We start from the raw sequence: 14,978 nt of genomic DNA, 5'->3' as shown, positions 1-14,978 counted from the left end.
CTCTCGTACTTGGATTTTGAGTTTATAGATCCTCAACACACTGAAGTAGAAAGAAAGGCTTTTATAGATGGAAAATTAGACCATCTATGGAGCATATATTAACTGCTCTTTTCCAACTTCTAGCCAGTTATAGCTTGTTCTCCTTTACCGTCTATGACTTACTGTAGGATTCAGGCATTTATGCTGATATTTCCCACACCTGTTGCCCAGATTATTTCATTTTGAAACTCAACATAAATGGATCCTGTCACAACAATCTTTTCAGGATAGCAGTTTGGTCAATTATGGTGAAGAAAAGTTGTTTATTTTCTGTGCAAAGACAAAAAATATTAAAACATAGTCATACACACAATTTTAGATTTTTTTTTTTACTGATTTCACTCTAATGATAACATGAAACGGTGTGATGGGGTTGGCATGTTGAAATGTACTTTTCAGTTTCAGCCTGTTTAAATTATCAAGACAATTGAACTAGTGAACCATATCACAGGCTGTAGGGAAGGTGGAAGAGCTCTTTGGTGATGCGATGTTTTACACAACACACAGTACTGTATAAAGTCCTACAGTACTCCATGAAGGTACAGGGCCAGGAACTTGCTGAATGTTTCAGGTCTGTATCCTGATAGACCAGCTGGTACCTACAGGGAGACACAGAGCAACCAATCAGTCACTTAATCATTAACATTCTTCCTCACCGTTTCTCTTTTCATATCCATCCATCCATCCATCCATCCATCCATCTTCAACCGCATATCTGGGGCCGGGTTGTGGGGGCAATAGTCTCAGGAGGGATGCCCATACTTCCCTCTCCCTAGAGACCTCTTCCAGATCTGTCTTCCAGCTCCTCCGGGGGGATCTGGAGGCGTTCTCCAGCCAGCCGAGAAACAGGTCTTCCCCGAGATCTCCTCCCGGCAGCACATGTCCGGAACACCTCCACGGGGAGGCATCCAGGTGTCATCCGGAACAGATGCCCAAGCCACCTCAGCTGGCTCCGCTCGAGGTGGAGGAGCAGCGGCTCTACTCGGAGCTCCTCCCTGGTGACTGAGCTCCTCACCTTATCTCTAAGGGTGCGCCTAGCCACTCTACGAAGGAAACTTATTTCAGCCACTTGTATCCGCTATCCACTTGTAATCGTCTTACTACTCAGCTCCTGATTTACCACAACACACCTATGCAGTGACTGAATCACTGCGGAAAGTTGCATCGATCTGTCTGTCAATCTCCCGTTCCAGCCTTCCCTCACTCGTGAACAAGACCCCTAGATAACTCCGGCACTTGGGGTAAAGACCCTCCACCAACCTGAAGAGGGCACACCACCCTTTTACCGGTCGAGAACCATGGCCTCGGACTTAGAGGTGTTGATCCTCATCCCACTCGCTTTACACTCAGCTGCAAACAGTACATGCTGAAGGTCCAGGTTTGATGAGGCCAACAGGACAACATTGTTTGCAAAGAACAGAGATGAAATCCTTTGGTCCCCAAACCAGTCTCCCTCTGGATCCTGGCTGCATCTAGAAATTCTGTCCATAAAGATTAGAACAGAACCGGTGTTAGAGGACAGCCCTGCCGAAGTCCAACGTGCACCTGGAACAGGTCTGACTTACTGCCAGCAATGCGAACCAAGCTCTGGCTTCAGTCATACAACCCTCAGCAAAGAACCCCGAACCCCGTACTCCCGAAACACTCCCCACAAGATATCGCGAGGGACACAATAAAACGCCTTCTCCAGACACATGTGGACTGTTTGGGTAAACTCCCATCAACCCTCTAGCAATCGATGGAGAGTGTAGAGCTGGTCCAGGGTCCCATGACCGGGACAAAAACCGCACTGTTCCTCTTGAACCGGTTCAACTATAGGTCGAAACGGTTGAGGAGGAAAAGACCTAAGGAGGATCAGACCTAAGACGATAGGTCTGAGCCTCCTTTCCAGTACTGTGGAATAGATGTTCCCCAGGAGGCTGAGGAGACTGATCCCCCTAAAGTTGGAACACACCTCCCGTTCCCCCTTTTTGAAAAGAAGGACCACTGCCAATCCAGAGGTACTGTCCCAGATTACCATGCCATGTTACAGAGATGTGTCAACCATGATAATCCCTGCACATCCAGAGACTTGAGGTACTCAGGGTGAATTTCATCCACCCCCGGTGCTTTGCCACCAAGGGGTTTGACAACCACCTCGATGGCTTCAGCTTGGGTGATGGACGAGTCCACCTCGAGACCTCAGCCTCTGCTTCCTCTGTGTAAGACATGGTAGCGGGGTTGAGGAGATCCTCATAGTATTTTTTTCACTGCCTGACAATATCCTCAGTTAAGGTCAGCAGCTGTCCGCCTCTACTGTAAACAGTGTTGGTTGTGCACCGCTTTTCCCTTCTGAGGCGCCGAGGCTGACCAATAGTCCACCTCCATGGCCACCTGAACTCCTCACAGACCCAAGTTTTTGCCTCCGCGACTACTTGGGCTGCAGTACGCCTGGCTTGCCCGTACCCATCAGCTGCCTCCGGAGTCCTGCAATTCAACAAGATTTGATAGGACTCCTCCTCCTGGGAAGCTCTCCTGGAGGTGGGAGTTGAAGATCTCACTGACTCACTGAGGGTTCTGCCAGACGTTTTCAACAGACTCTTAAAACATGTTTTGGCCTGCCAAGTCTGTCCGGCCCCCTTCTCTGCAAGCGGATCCAGCTCACCACCAGGTGGTGATTTGTTGACAGCTCTGCCACTCTCTTTACCAGAGTGTCCAACACACACAGTCGGAGGTCGGATGATACAATAACAAATTCGATCCTCGACCTCCGGCCTGGGTGTCCTGGTGCCATGTTATGGACATCCCTGTGGTTGAACAAGGTGTTCGTTATGTTCTGTGACTAGCACAGAAGTCCAATAACAGAACACATCTCGTGTTCAGATTGGGGAGGCCGTTCATCCCAATCATCCCTTTCCAGGTCTCACTGTCATTACCCACATAAGTGTTTAAGTCCCCAAGAAAAACAGTGGAGTCCCTAGTCGGAGCACTATTCAACACCTCTCCAAGGGACTCCATGAAGGCTGGGTATTTCACACTGTTGTTTGCCTGTAGGCCAAAACAACAACGAGACACCTGTCTCCAACCCGAAGGCGTTGGGGACAGGGGTGAACTAAAACATATGGCGACTAAGCAATAAGTAAGCCCACACCAGGCCGCCGCCTCTCACCTTTGGCAACACCAGAAAAGTGGAGAGTCAAGCCCCTCTAAAGGCTTTGGGTTCCAGAGCCCAAGCTGTGGGTGGAGGTAAGCCTGACTATATCTAGTCGGTACCTCACAACCTCCCTCACAAGCTCTGGCTCCTTTCCCCCCAGCCAGGGTGACATCCCATGTCGCTAGAGCTTGACTCTTTGTCTGTGGATTGGGTCATCGAGCCCCATGCTGACAACAGCCACCCAATCCACACTGCACCCGTCCCCTACAGTTTCCTCAGTGGGTGGTGAGTCCACCAGAGGTTAGGCAAATGTCGTCCTTTCGGTCCGAGCCCGGCCGGGCCCCGTGGGCAGAGGCCCGACCACCAGCCACTCGCATAAAAGCCCCAACCCTGGGCCCGGCTCCAGGGTGGGGCCCCGGTTGCGCCATACCGAGCGACGTAACGGTCATCAATATTTTTGTCATCATAGGGGTTTTGGTACTGCTCTTAGTCTGGCCCGTCACCCAGGACCTGCTTGCCAAAGGAGACCCAAAAGGAGCATAAAGCCCCTGACAACATAGCTCCTGGGATCATTCGACACTGCCCCACCACGATAAGGTGGCAGTTCTTGGGGGAGTTTTACTATTTCATACTTTCATATCACAGATATCAATAAATGAATAGCCAGGATGAGGACACTGGCCCTTGCCATAAATTCATTCTTATTTCACACAAAACTTCATTATGACTAGTTCAATTCCTGGTTTCATGAAGACACTCACCACATGGCATCAATTTAAAGTACACCCCAGAAAATTAAAAACGTATAATTGTTTTAATTCAGGAATTTGTTAAGATAGTGTGTGTCATATGAAAGTAACACCCCTTCATTTTGTAGTAACTATTCGTGAATACTGTAATTTAAAGTGAGGCATCAGTAGCTCAGTTGGCAGGAAGTTGGATCGGGAACCGGAGGGTGGCTATTTCAGAACCAGCATGGACCACAGGATGGAGTGTGGATTGGCAGCTGCAGAGGTACCAATGTACCTGCTGGGCAGTGCAAATGTGCCAAGCACTGCCACATGGCTGCTCATCACTCCACCATCTCTCACCACATATGCATGTCTATAGGCATGTATTGTGTATTTATTTGTTCCAGGCCCATGTGTGTACAACTAAAAATTTTTTTTTTAAAATCATCATTGATTATTCTGTTATTCCTGCATTGTCTTCAGTAACCACCATTAAGCTCCTGTTGATGTTATACTGCAGATTTAGCCAGGCCTCGTCGCTCTTGCAGAACTGTAATGTTATGCTGATGGTCTTGTTACCTGTCATGGGAAATCTGAAAATTTAATTTTCTTCCCAGTTTTTGTTTTACCTGCACTTGCTTCTTCTTAATCAACGGTCGGACTTTTGCAAAATCATAAAGGACAACATCACTCTCCAGCCAGACCTGCGAGTGACAGACAGTATTTCAAAAAACTATTATCATATTGTGTAATCAAGAGTTTCATTTCTATTAAATCCTGATAATGTTGTGATGTCTGCAGCTCTGAAAAGTTTGCTTGCTCTCATCAGAAAACAGAAACTTGTCTGTGTGCAAAAGTTTCTCGATCACTCAGTACTCTAAAATTAAACACCACTTCTTAACTTAGCATCTCTACATGTATGACAGCCAGTGTGTCAAACTCTCCTAGTTCCATTTAATATGATACTGATCAGGTGATCACTCAAGGCAAGTCTTATCTAATGAGAAAAGTATACAACCGCTGATGTGGTCATAACAATGCTCTTGTAATAGGAACAGCTGGATGGGAAACATAGCTCTAGTATTTCTTCAATAATAAGTGGAATGAAAATAAAATAATGAACCACACACACATGCACACACACACATGCACAACACAGCTTATTTTAGAAATGTATGAATTACCTGGTTCTTAATGCCATCATCTCTTGAGAAATCCGTGGTGTTGAGCTGGAACACCAAAAAGTGAAAAAATCTACCATTTGTGCCCACTGCCTGTACAGTAATGGGATGATCTAATTCACGCTGGGGCTGGGGCTGGCAGGCACACACACACACACAAAGAAAAGGTGGAGAAAGGCAGAGACAACAATAACATTGAGTTAGATGTGTAAGATCAGGGATGGGAAGGGGCAAGACTACTTGGTATCGGGGGGTCACTGCACTGTGCCCCAATCATACGTTTTACCATCAAAATTTAATATATAGTGTGTTGCAAAACAGCTACAACAGTCCTGCTTTTGACACGTTATGTAACAGAGATCTGTACGTTCAGTGAAGAACATTACAGATTTTCAATGTAAGACTTTACATATGATGTATGCAACCCTACCCCATATAGTTTGTGAGCACGGACAAGAGCATTTCCAAAGGCAAACATGACCATCTTGGCTCTGAACTGTTCTGGACGGAGCTTCCAGCGAGGATCAGCTCCCTCCAGAAAATAAATTGTATGAGCATGAGGGTAAGGGTAATCATCTGTAAAACCTGAACAGAAAAGTAATTGAATTAGGCATAAGCAGCAGCCTCAGGGAAATGGAGACACTGCAGTTGACTATCAGATGATTCCAGTGACATGAGATGGCTGTTCTCACCAGAGCAGTTCACTTCCTCCTTGTATAAGTGGACTTTCTGCAGACTGATGGTGGAGGAGACTGGGTAGAGTGTTTCCAGGATGTGATCTGCAGTGCCCCTCACTTCCTCTTTCCCAGAAACCTCTGAGAGAGGATCCATGCAGCTGAGCAATAAACCATTCTGACCCCTGATTTGTAACAGGTCATTCCCTGATATAGAAAAATATTCAAAGTAAATGGAGAAAAATAATAATTTTAGGCAGTTTGTTGGTCAAGTTTGATATAATGTCAGAGATGATTTCCTGTCTTTCAGTCTGTCCAACCCTTTCTTCCACAACAACATGCAGCAACAACTATTGAGGCGATTGCTAACCACATGCACTTCAGTAAAATAGAAAAAGAAAGGTGAAAACAATGATTCATAGCAGCAGCAATATTAAAGTCCCAAAAGGTATCTTGGAATATCAGGACCACATACTCCAAGATGGTGCATTACCTCTTTTCCATGATGCCATGAGAGAGTAACTGTCAACAAGGTTCCTCCTTCCAATAGCTGAGTGACTGGTCTGAAGAGTTGTACATAGATGAAGCAGGTTGAGAAGCAATGTGTTGCTGAAAACATACAGAAAACATACAAACAGGAAATGAGACAATCATGCATAAAGTGTACTTCCCAAACAAGGGCGTTGGTCAAAATGTTATAAATTAACATCTTTCCACTTAATAAGTTTCCGTAAAGATGTAGGATGAATTCATAAGGATGTAGGAGAAGACAGCTCGTTGAGTAAAGAATCTGACTGCTCTTGCATTGAGCAACATCAGCATCTAAGAGTAGATGTTACTAATGTGGTTCTACTACAGAACCACATGAGAGCACAACCTCTATGATTTTACTATGTGGTCTCATGTCAGATAACATGGTGAGGAGGCTGCAGGACCTCCTGAAACCAGGCAATAAGAAAAGCACCAGGAGATTGAGATAGAGACAAATCTTTCTTAACTATGAAATGTAATTTGACTCCATACTGTATTTGCCAGTGAAGGGTTTTAAATGTAAAATGTACTGTCTGTTGACAGTCAGAATACAATGACTGTCAACAGACACAAATACAGCAACGGCACTTCTGCTCAACAATGTAGGAACTAAAGAAAACGTTAATTCATTGTCAGTACAACAAAATGAATTTGAATAGTTCATGTTTTCCTTGACCAGACAAAAGCAATTCAACACTTGTAACACACTCTACCAGTATTTTGTTTTGTCTGGCTTTTCCTCTGTTGTGTCCCAGAAGCAGGCATGTTTGATGGCCGTCTGCACACGTTCATCCTGATCTGGTATCTGATTGGAAGCTCTCTCTGCCAATGAAAGCAACTGAGGAGGCAAACTGGGGATCATCTTAGTTTTAGTCAGCCACAGAGCCTGAGCCACACCTGGGAGAAAGAGTGAAATCCGAAATAGCAAAAGTTTTTAAAATTCCCTCAAATGTGCAGTAAATTCAATCCATACTGTAACCATCAGGTAATGTGACAACTATTATTCAGCATTAGTGCTGAAGTGCTGAACTTCATAGTAATGGAAAAAATAAACACAAATGTATTAGCTATTTAACATGCATAATTAGATATACATCAAGGATCTAATGTTAAATTTGCTCAGGACTATCTGAAAATAAAAAGTAACCAGTTACATGATAGAATATGACGTCCAAACGTATGTTAATAATATTAGGCGTCAAAATCTCCAGCTTGTTTTACGTAGCAGTGATTAATGTAACAGGACATTCCACCTTCCAGGGCGCTGGTCCTCTGGTGGAACACATAGCACGGTTCGTCCTTGTAGAGCGGCATCTCGTGAGACGGGGGAGCGTAATAGTATCTAGGGTCTTTGTAATCCCTTTCCCAGTGCGGGTTAACGGGCTTCGCCAACCCCGGCACATAGTGCATCCTCTCCCCATAGGTGATCACCTCCAATCCAGGGATCTCTACACGCTCCCTGGGAATTCGCGGGCGGGGGGACTTGGCTGTCAAACATCGGCTAACGATGAAACATCTCCGCGCCTGTCGGAAGCTAGCTCGCCCATGCGAGGACAACCATCTCAAATCCTTCGAAAAATCGGTTTGAGAAAACAACCGGGTCGCCGCTTTTAAACACTGAATCGTTTCTGGAAGCATGTTGACTCCTGGCGTGCTTTTCAATCAGATATCGCTTTTAGAGCTGGAACACTGACAATAGGAATCGGTCAGTGGATGCTTTCATAGGACGCCGCCATGTTGAATCCGCTTATTTCTTCGGTGATATTTGAGAGTAAAACAGAACAGAAAGGAAAGATTACGAGACTGCCCCCGATGGGTGTGAGAAGAACTACAAGTATATGTATCTGTTTTCCAGTCAGATTTGGGGAGGTTACTCCGAAAGGTCAGCTGTACAAACTGCTAAGGACAAGATAATCAAAGCAAAGCCTTCCTCCGGAGATATCGACTTTGACTAAATCTACTCATTAAAATTACTTTCAAATACTTTGTAAAAGAAATTGTCATAGTGCTATTTTACAAAATGTACTGATACTCAGTTTAGTTTATTGCAAAAAGTACCAACTTGAATACATAAGCCATATATAAAAGCAATGTAAGTAACACCTCCTTTTAACTTCAAGAAATTACTTTATTTTATGTCTGCATTGTCTAACAGGATAAAAGTTTTCAATGGGGGTAGGAGATTGCCTGAGAACATTCAACTCTTTATGAGACATTAAATAACTTCGAATTTGAAAAAAATTGTGGAGATCATTTGACCTTATATCCCAAATTTTTTTAATTGTGTAAATTATTTTAATGTATCCCCTTCAAACAGTTGATCTACCGTAATAAGTCCTTTTTTTTGCCCATTTCTTGAGCCCTGCATCTAAGGTGCTAGGTAGAAATTCTACATCCTTGGCAATCTGCATTGCCCTTGATATTGTTAACGGTGCCCCAATTTTCTTCCGAACCATATTTGAAGTCTTCAAGGTGTAGTTCATCCATTCATTGTCAATCTGAAGTTTTCTCTTACCTTAATATTAAATCTATCAATAAACTCAAAATAGAAAATGAGTGAATAAAATATACTTTAAAAGTGTGGACAACAGTTAAAAAAATGGTTAGAGGCCCTGAATCAATTTCAAGAGCCATGACGATTGCAGGCAATCCCCCTTCCATGTGGGATAGTGGTTTTTCAAAAATGGTCTTATAAGGGACTTATCACTATCAATCAGTTATTTTATGGAACAGAAATTAAAAGTTTTTCTCAATTACAGGAACAGTTTATGCTTCCATCAAATGATCTGTATAAGTACTTTAAAATAAGGCACTATATTATGAATGAGAAAGAAGAGGAAGTAATTTGTAAAAATTCAAATGAAATTGAAGAATATTTTATTTCCATCACAGAAAAAGGTCTTCCTACTAAGAAACGTGTCTCAAATATATACAACAGACTCATGGCTGATACCTCCCAAAACACTTGTAGCATCAAAGAAAAATGGGAATTAGAATTAAATACCATAATTGACATTAAGGAATGGGAAAATGTATGTTCCGCCAGTCAAAGAGGAATAGTCAAATATAGAAAGAATTTGATTGGAAAATGAAAATGAGATACGTCAATACACCCTTTAACATATCGTTATACACCAAAGACTCCTCATTAGCTTTTTGTTGGAGGAACTGTGGAATGATATGGGATCACACACATGTGTTTTGGGATTTCCCAGTATTCAAGGTTTCTGGAGAAATGTTAAAACAGAAATGGGGAACATTTTGGAGGTGACCATTAGTCCAGATTCTAAGTTGTTATTGCTGGGCATAATCTCTGAGGAGAAGTACAACGTGGATCAGGGCTACATGTTGCGTATTCTATTACTGAAGGGTAAAAAGGTGATAACTGAAGATGGACATATTAAATCAGAGATGGAACTGTTTTAAAAAATATCTGGGTGTTAATTAATTAAATGATGAATGATGTAAGAAAAATTCTGTTACATATACAGTATGACCTTGTCCTGGGGAAGGGAAAAAAAAGTGGCCCATAGTCTAACGTCTGGGAATATTTTGTGTTTCGTATTTTATTTTATCTAAAAAAAAATTTTAATTTTAATTTTTTATTTGTCTTATGTTGCTGTTGTTTTTTTTTCCCGTCCCTGTTGATGTTTCTGTTTAAATAAACATAAAAATGAAAAAAAATGAAAAAAACCACCATTTGGATGCTTATCGTTCATGACTTACCAGCACAGATTACTGTACCAAACACAATTTGTTGGCAGATTCATGATTTTACTCAAGCTGTGATCAATATTTCAAACAACAGCCATGCGAAATTTATTTAACAATAAAGGTAGTCCAAAACTTTCATTTTCTGTTCATCTTAAGATTGTTTATTGTTTATTTGACAGTCATATAATCAAATCTATTTATATAAATCTGATGAAACAATACAAATTAAAATATAAGAACAATAATAATAACGATACTAAAACTACAAATAACTAACAAATACTAATAATAATAACACATGGAATATATTAAAACAATTAAAATAGCCTTGACATTAACAACAGGCTCATAATTCCTGTTCAACTCAGTATAATTTTTATGGATTACACTATCGTATGGTTTAGCGCATTGTATATTTAGCATATCGCATCAACAACTATAATTATCTTTTTTCAGTATTTTCAATTGGCATCTATGCTAGACATGTAAATGAAATAAATGTAAGCAAACGTGTTGTTTTCCTTTATATTATATAACAACAAATGTACAAATAGATTCATTGTACTTGTATTTAAAACAACTTTTTGTCAGCTTTTGTGGTCAACATAAATGTATTAGGATACTGAGCTATGGTTTATAATTGTACTATCACAAATAGGTAGAGCTGTAGCAGTACCAAAACAAATTGAAACACTGACTGGAATAAAGTAATTTAAGCCCACAATCCATTTACATCTGTCATTTCTATTCTGTAATACAAGTCAAGTAAAAGTGAACACTAAAATTTCTCCAAGGAAACAAGAAAATCTTTCTTCCTATATTCTTGTTATTTTCTGGCCAGGGCCGCCAAACTGAGGAGAAGGGAGGCAGTTTTTCCCAGGAGAATCCAAAACCATATCTGATTCTGCAGGCCTACATGGGTACAAATGGACATAGACTGAGCTTTAGGACAGACACAATCTTGAAAAAATAAATCTGCAGAAACATGCAAAGAGATTCACAAAGTAAATCTAAGTTTAGATCCTTTAAATTGTTCTGCGGCCATTTTATTTTTTCCCAGACTGGTTGAAACTAAGGTTGCAACGATAAGCACCCACTCTTAACTGCTGCACCGCTCTGCTGTTGCTTGCTGTCACACTCTGGAGTACTGTGTCCACTCACGGCTGTCATTGTCTGATTATCTGGAAAAGAAGGGGTTAATAACCCTCAGTATTAAATGGGTATGCAGCTGAATAATTAATTAATTAAGAATGGATGAAATTATAAAATAGTTATAATACTAATTTGTATAGAAAATACTGTATACCACCATGTTTGCCCCCAATGACAGTTCTACATCAGCCACCGATTCATTTCATGTCACATCTCAGGGCAGTAATGTCACCTTCTCCTTAACTTTGAGCCAATCTCATTCTCATTCAAGAAAAACTAACAGGTGCTACCAACTTTAGCCTTGTTAGAAAACTTGTCAGATGCTCCTCAGATTTACAGACAATGGAAGTCATTCTCCTGACGTCAGTGTCTTCATGAACTTTTAAGTCAGGTTGTGAGAACAGCTTGGATGTCACAAGGATGACATTCTAAACTACAAAGTGATTTTGACACAGATCCTTTGCTGCACCGGCACATTCTCTAAAACAACTACAGTATTACTTTCCTTGTATGTATGTACAGTCAACATAAATATAAACTCTACTCTAACTCATAATATAAACACTTTTGTTCTTGCTCCCATTTTTCATGAGATGGACTAAAAGATCTGTAATTCATTCCAGATACACAATATTACCATTTCTCTCAAACATTGTTCACAAAGTGCTCACTATCACACATTTAGACAGATTTGTGATCAATGTTTCAAAGAAATGGTAATATTGTGTATGCATGCATGCATGTATGTATGTACACTATATATGTATGTACAGTATGTACACTATGTATGTAGGTATTTATGTATATATGTACAGTATTTATGTATGTATGCTTGTATGCATGTACTGAATGTATGTATATATGCATGTATGTTATGTATGTATAGTATTTATGTATGTATGTATGTATGTATGTATGTATGTATGTATGTACAGTACTTATGTATGTACAGTGAGGCCAATAAGTATTGGGCAACCTAAAAAATTTGGGAAACAATTTAAAAAGGTAAGAGAAGTTGGTAATTTTCATCATCGGTACACATCAAGCATGAAAGACATAACATCAAAAAAAATATATCCATGAAATCACATTGTATGCTTTTTAAACAATTTATTTGTGAAAATGGGTGGCCAATAAGTTTTGGGTACCTGGAAAACAAACAACTTTTCTGTCCCTCACAGACCAGTCACTTCCTCTTTAAGAATTTTTTCCGGTCCCACTCACTAACAGTATGAAAGGCACCTGTTTGAACTGATTAGATGCATAAGAGACACCTGCACACACCTTCAAGCTGTCAGACTCCAGTCTTCACCATGACCAAGATCAGAGAGCTTCCCAAAGACACCACAGATAAAATTGTACAATTGCACAAAGCTGGGATGAGTAAAACTGCAACTGGTAAACAACTTTGTGCAAAAAGATCAGCAGTTGGAAACATTACAAAACGGAAGAAGTACAACATCACCGACAACCTCCCTAGGACTGGAGCTCCATGCAAGATCTCACCTCATGGGGTTCGACTGATCTGGAAAACAGTGAGTAATCTGCCCAGAACTACACGGCGGGAAATGGTCAATGCTTTGGAGACAGCTGGGACCACCGTCACAAAGATAACAATAAGTAACACACTACATTATCATGAGGTGAAATCCTGCATTCCCCTACCAAACAAAAACATGTAAAGGCCCGTCTGATATTTGATAAAGACCATCTGGATCATCCAGAGGACGATTGGTGGACTGTGATGTGGTCAAATGAGACCAAAATTTAACCTTTTGGTTTAAACACCACTTTTTGTGTTTGGGGGAAGAAGAATGCTGAGTTGCATCCCAAGACCTTCATTCCTACTGTGAAGCATGGGGGTGGAAACATCATGCTTTGGGGATGCTTTTATGCAATAGATACAGGAATACTGGTCCTTGATGAATGGGGCTATGTATTGTGACATTTTGGGCAAAAACCTCCTTCCCTAAGTCAGCATTGAAGATGACACGTGGCTGGGTCTTCCAGCACGATAATGATCCAAAGCACACAGCTAGAAAAACCAAGGAGTGGCTCTATAAAAAGCATATCAAGGTTCTGGAGTGGCCTAGCCAGTCTCTAGACCTCAACCCAATCGAAAACTTGTGGAGGGAGTTAAAACTCTGTGTTGCCAAGCAACAGCCCTCAAACATCACACCTTTAGAGAAGATCTGTGCAGAGGAGTGTGACAAAATACCAACAAAAGTGTTTGTAGACCTGGTCAGGAACTACAGGAACTGTTTGTCTTCTATCATTGCCAACCATGGCTACATTACAAAGTGTTAAAAGTAACTTGCTAGCTGCCCAATACTTACCTGTATTGGCCACCCATTTTCACAACTATATTGTTTAAACAAACAAGGGGCTTATGATGACTTGTATGCTAGGTTGGACAGTAAGGACGGGGAGACTGATCTATACAGTTTGGCAAGACAAAGAGACAGAGATGAGAAAGACGTGCAGCAGACGAGGATGATTAAGGATAGGGATGGAAGTCTATTGACAGGTGCCAGTAGTGTGATGGGAAGATGTTGAAGTACTTTGAAGAGTTGATGAACGAGGAAAATGACAGAGAGAACAAGGACTAGAAGAGGTGGCTGTTGTGGACCAGGAAGTAGCAAAGATTAGTCAGGATGAAGTGAGGAGGGCATTGAAAAGGATGGTCGGTCCTGATGATATACAGTACCTGTGGAGGTATGGAAGTGTCTAGGAAAGGTGGCAGTAGAGTTACTGACTGGGTTGTTTAACAGGATCTTAAATAGTGAGAAGACTCCTGAGGAATGGAGAAGGGTACTGGTGCCCATTTTGAAAAACAAGAGAGATGTGCAGAGTTGTTACAACTATAGAGGAAAGAGTAGTTGAAGCTAGACTAAGGGCAGAAGTGAGTGTGGCATACATAGCCATCAGTAGGTTGATTATACCTATATGAATATGATTTATATGTTTAACTTACATTTTATTTAATATACCTCATGCCATGAGTTTGATGATATTTTCTGGGTGTTTCCTGTAAAGGTAAGAGGTTGGTTGAATGGTTGTAAATGTAATATAGCGGTGTGCATTGTCTTGAATTGAATTGTTTTGAATTGAATTTTCTTGAATTTAATTGTTTTTCTCTTTATAGGGAAGGTTAGAATTGCAGAATTAATCGATGAATATGTAGATAATGTTTATGAACATTATTTGTTCAGCGAACATAACGTATTGAAAATAGCGGCTACACAGTAGTTAGCATTGGTCGCCTCGTTAGCTAGCGCGAGTGTGACTGTGAGCCCGCGCTGTTCGCGTGTAGTTCATATATGAAGAAATAAATAATGTACATGATGTAAAAGTAAGTACATGATTGAGGTGATTAATGTGACAGTGCTAGACATGATTGATTGACTGTGTATTTGAGAGACAGGTTGATGTTGCATGTACAAGATGAAACTGAATTGGGATAGAGAGGTAATGTACATGACTGATTGTTTTGGATATTGTTAGAGATGTTCATGATTTTTCTGTTTTAGAATATCACAGCGTTCAGAGAATGAGAACGTACACTTGAACGTGCTTTAACCGTGCGTGTGGCGAACTTATGAGTAACAGCAATTCTTTTGCTCTTTGCAGACAAAAACAAAAACTTTAAAAATTGAATGTGTAGTGGAGGGCAGCTTCATTCTTTACCACGTTACATGAGCATTTGTGAGCAGCAGTATGGTTTCATGTCAAAAAAGAGTACTACAAATGCAGTATTTGCTTTGAGGATGTTAATAGAGAAGTACAGAGAAGGCCAGAGGGAGCTGCATTGTGTTTTTGTAGA

The 14,978-nt window shown here is 41.0% G+C and overlaps 1 protein-coding gene across 2 annotated transcripts; it reads right to left on the bottom strand.

Annotated features, from left to right (window-relative positions):
• Positions 1-292: 292 nt before the first annotated feature.
• Positions 293-8,030, bottom strand: mrpl37 (mitochondrial ribosomal protein L37). 2 transcript variants are annotated; one of them, XM_068341557.1, is made up of 8 exons: positions 7,543-8,030; positions 7,003-7,186; positions 6,252-6,367; positions 5,777-5,965; positions 5,515-5,669; positions 5,088-5,219; positions 4,533-4,607; positions 293-638 (listed from the first exon to the last, which is right to left on the bottom strand). In XM_068341557.1, exons 1-8 carry the CDS (start codon positions 7,925-7,927, stop codon positions 561-563), a joined length of 1,314 nt encoding a protein of 437 aa, XP_068197658.1. In that variant the 5' UTR covers positions 7,928-8,030; the 3' UTR covers positions 293-560. The 2 variants fall into 2 exon arrangements, with proteins under 2 accessions (XP_068197658.1, XP_068197660.1); XM_068341559.1 differs by lacking the exon at positions 4,533-4,607.
• Between the last annotated feature and the right edge of the window lie 6,948 nt (positions 8,031-14,978).

This window comes from Antennarius striatus, chromosome 18, assembly GCF_040054535.1.
Source record: "Antennarius striatus isolate MH-2024 chromosome 18, ASM4005453v1, whole genome shotgun sequence".
Classification (NCBI taxonomy): Eukaryota; Metazoa; Chordata; class Actinopteri; order Lophiiformes; family Antennariidae; genus Antennarius; species Antennarius striatus.
This window is presented reverse-complemented; position numbering and strand designations above follow the sequence as displayed.

What these genes read in the sequence shown, in the direction of transcription:
- mrpl37 (XM_068341557.1), bottom strand. Translation starts at nt 7,927, where the DNA reads ATGCTTCCAGAAACGATTCAGTGTTTAAAAGCGGCGACCCGGTTGTTT. An exon ending in GGAGGAAGTGAACTGCTCTG is followed by an intron (nt 5,670 to 5,776) that starts GTGAGAACAGCC and finishes TTTTCTGTTCAG; the next exon opens with GTTTTACAGATGATTACCCT. An exon ending in ATGATGGCATTAAGAACCAG is followed by an intron (nt 4,608 to 5,087) that starts GTAATTCATACA and finishes TGTCACTCGCAG; the next exon opens with GTCTGGCTGGAGAGTGATGT.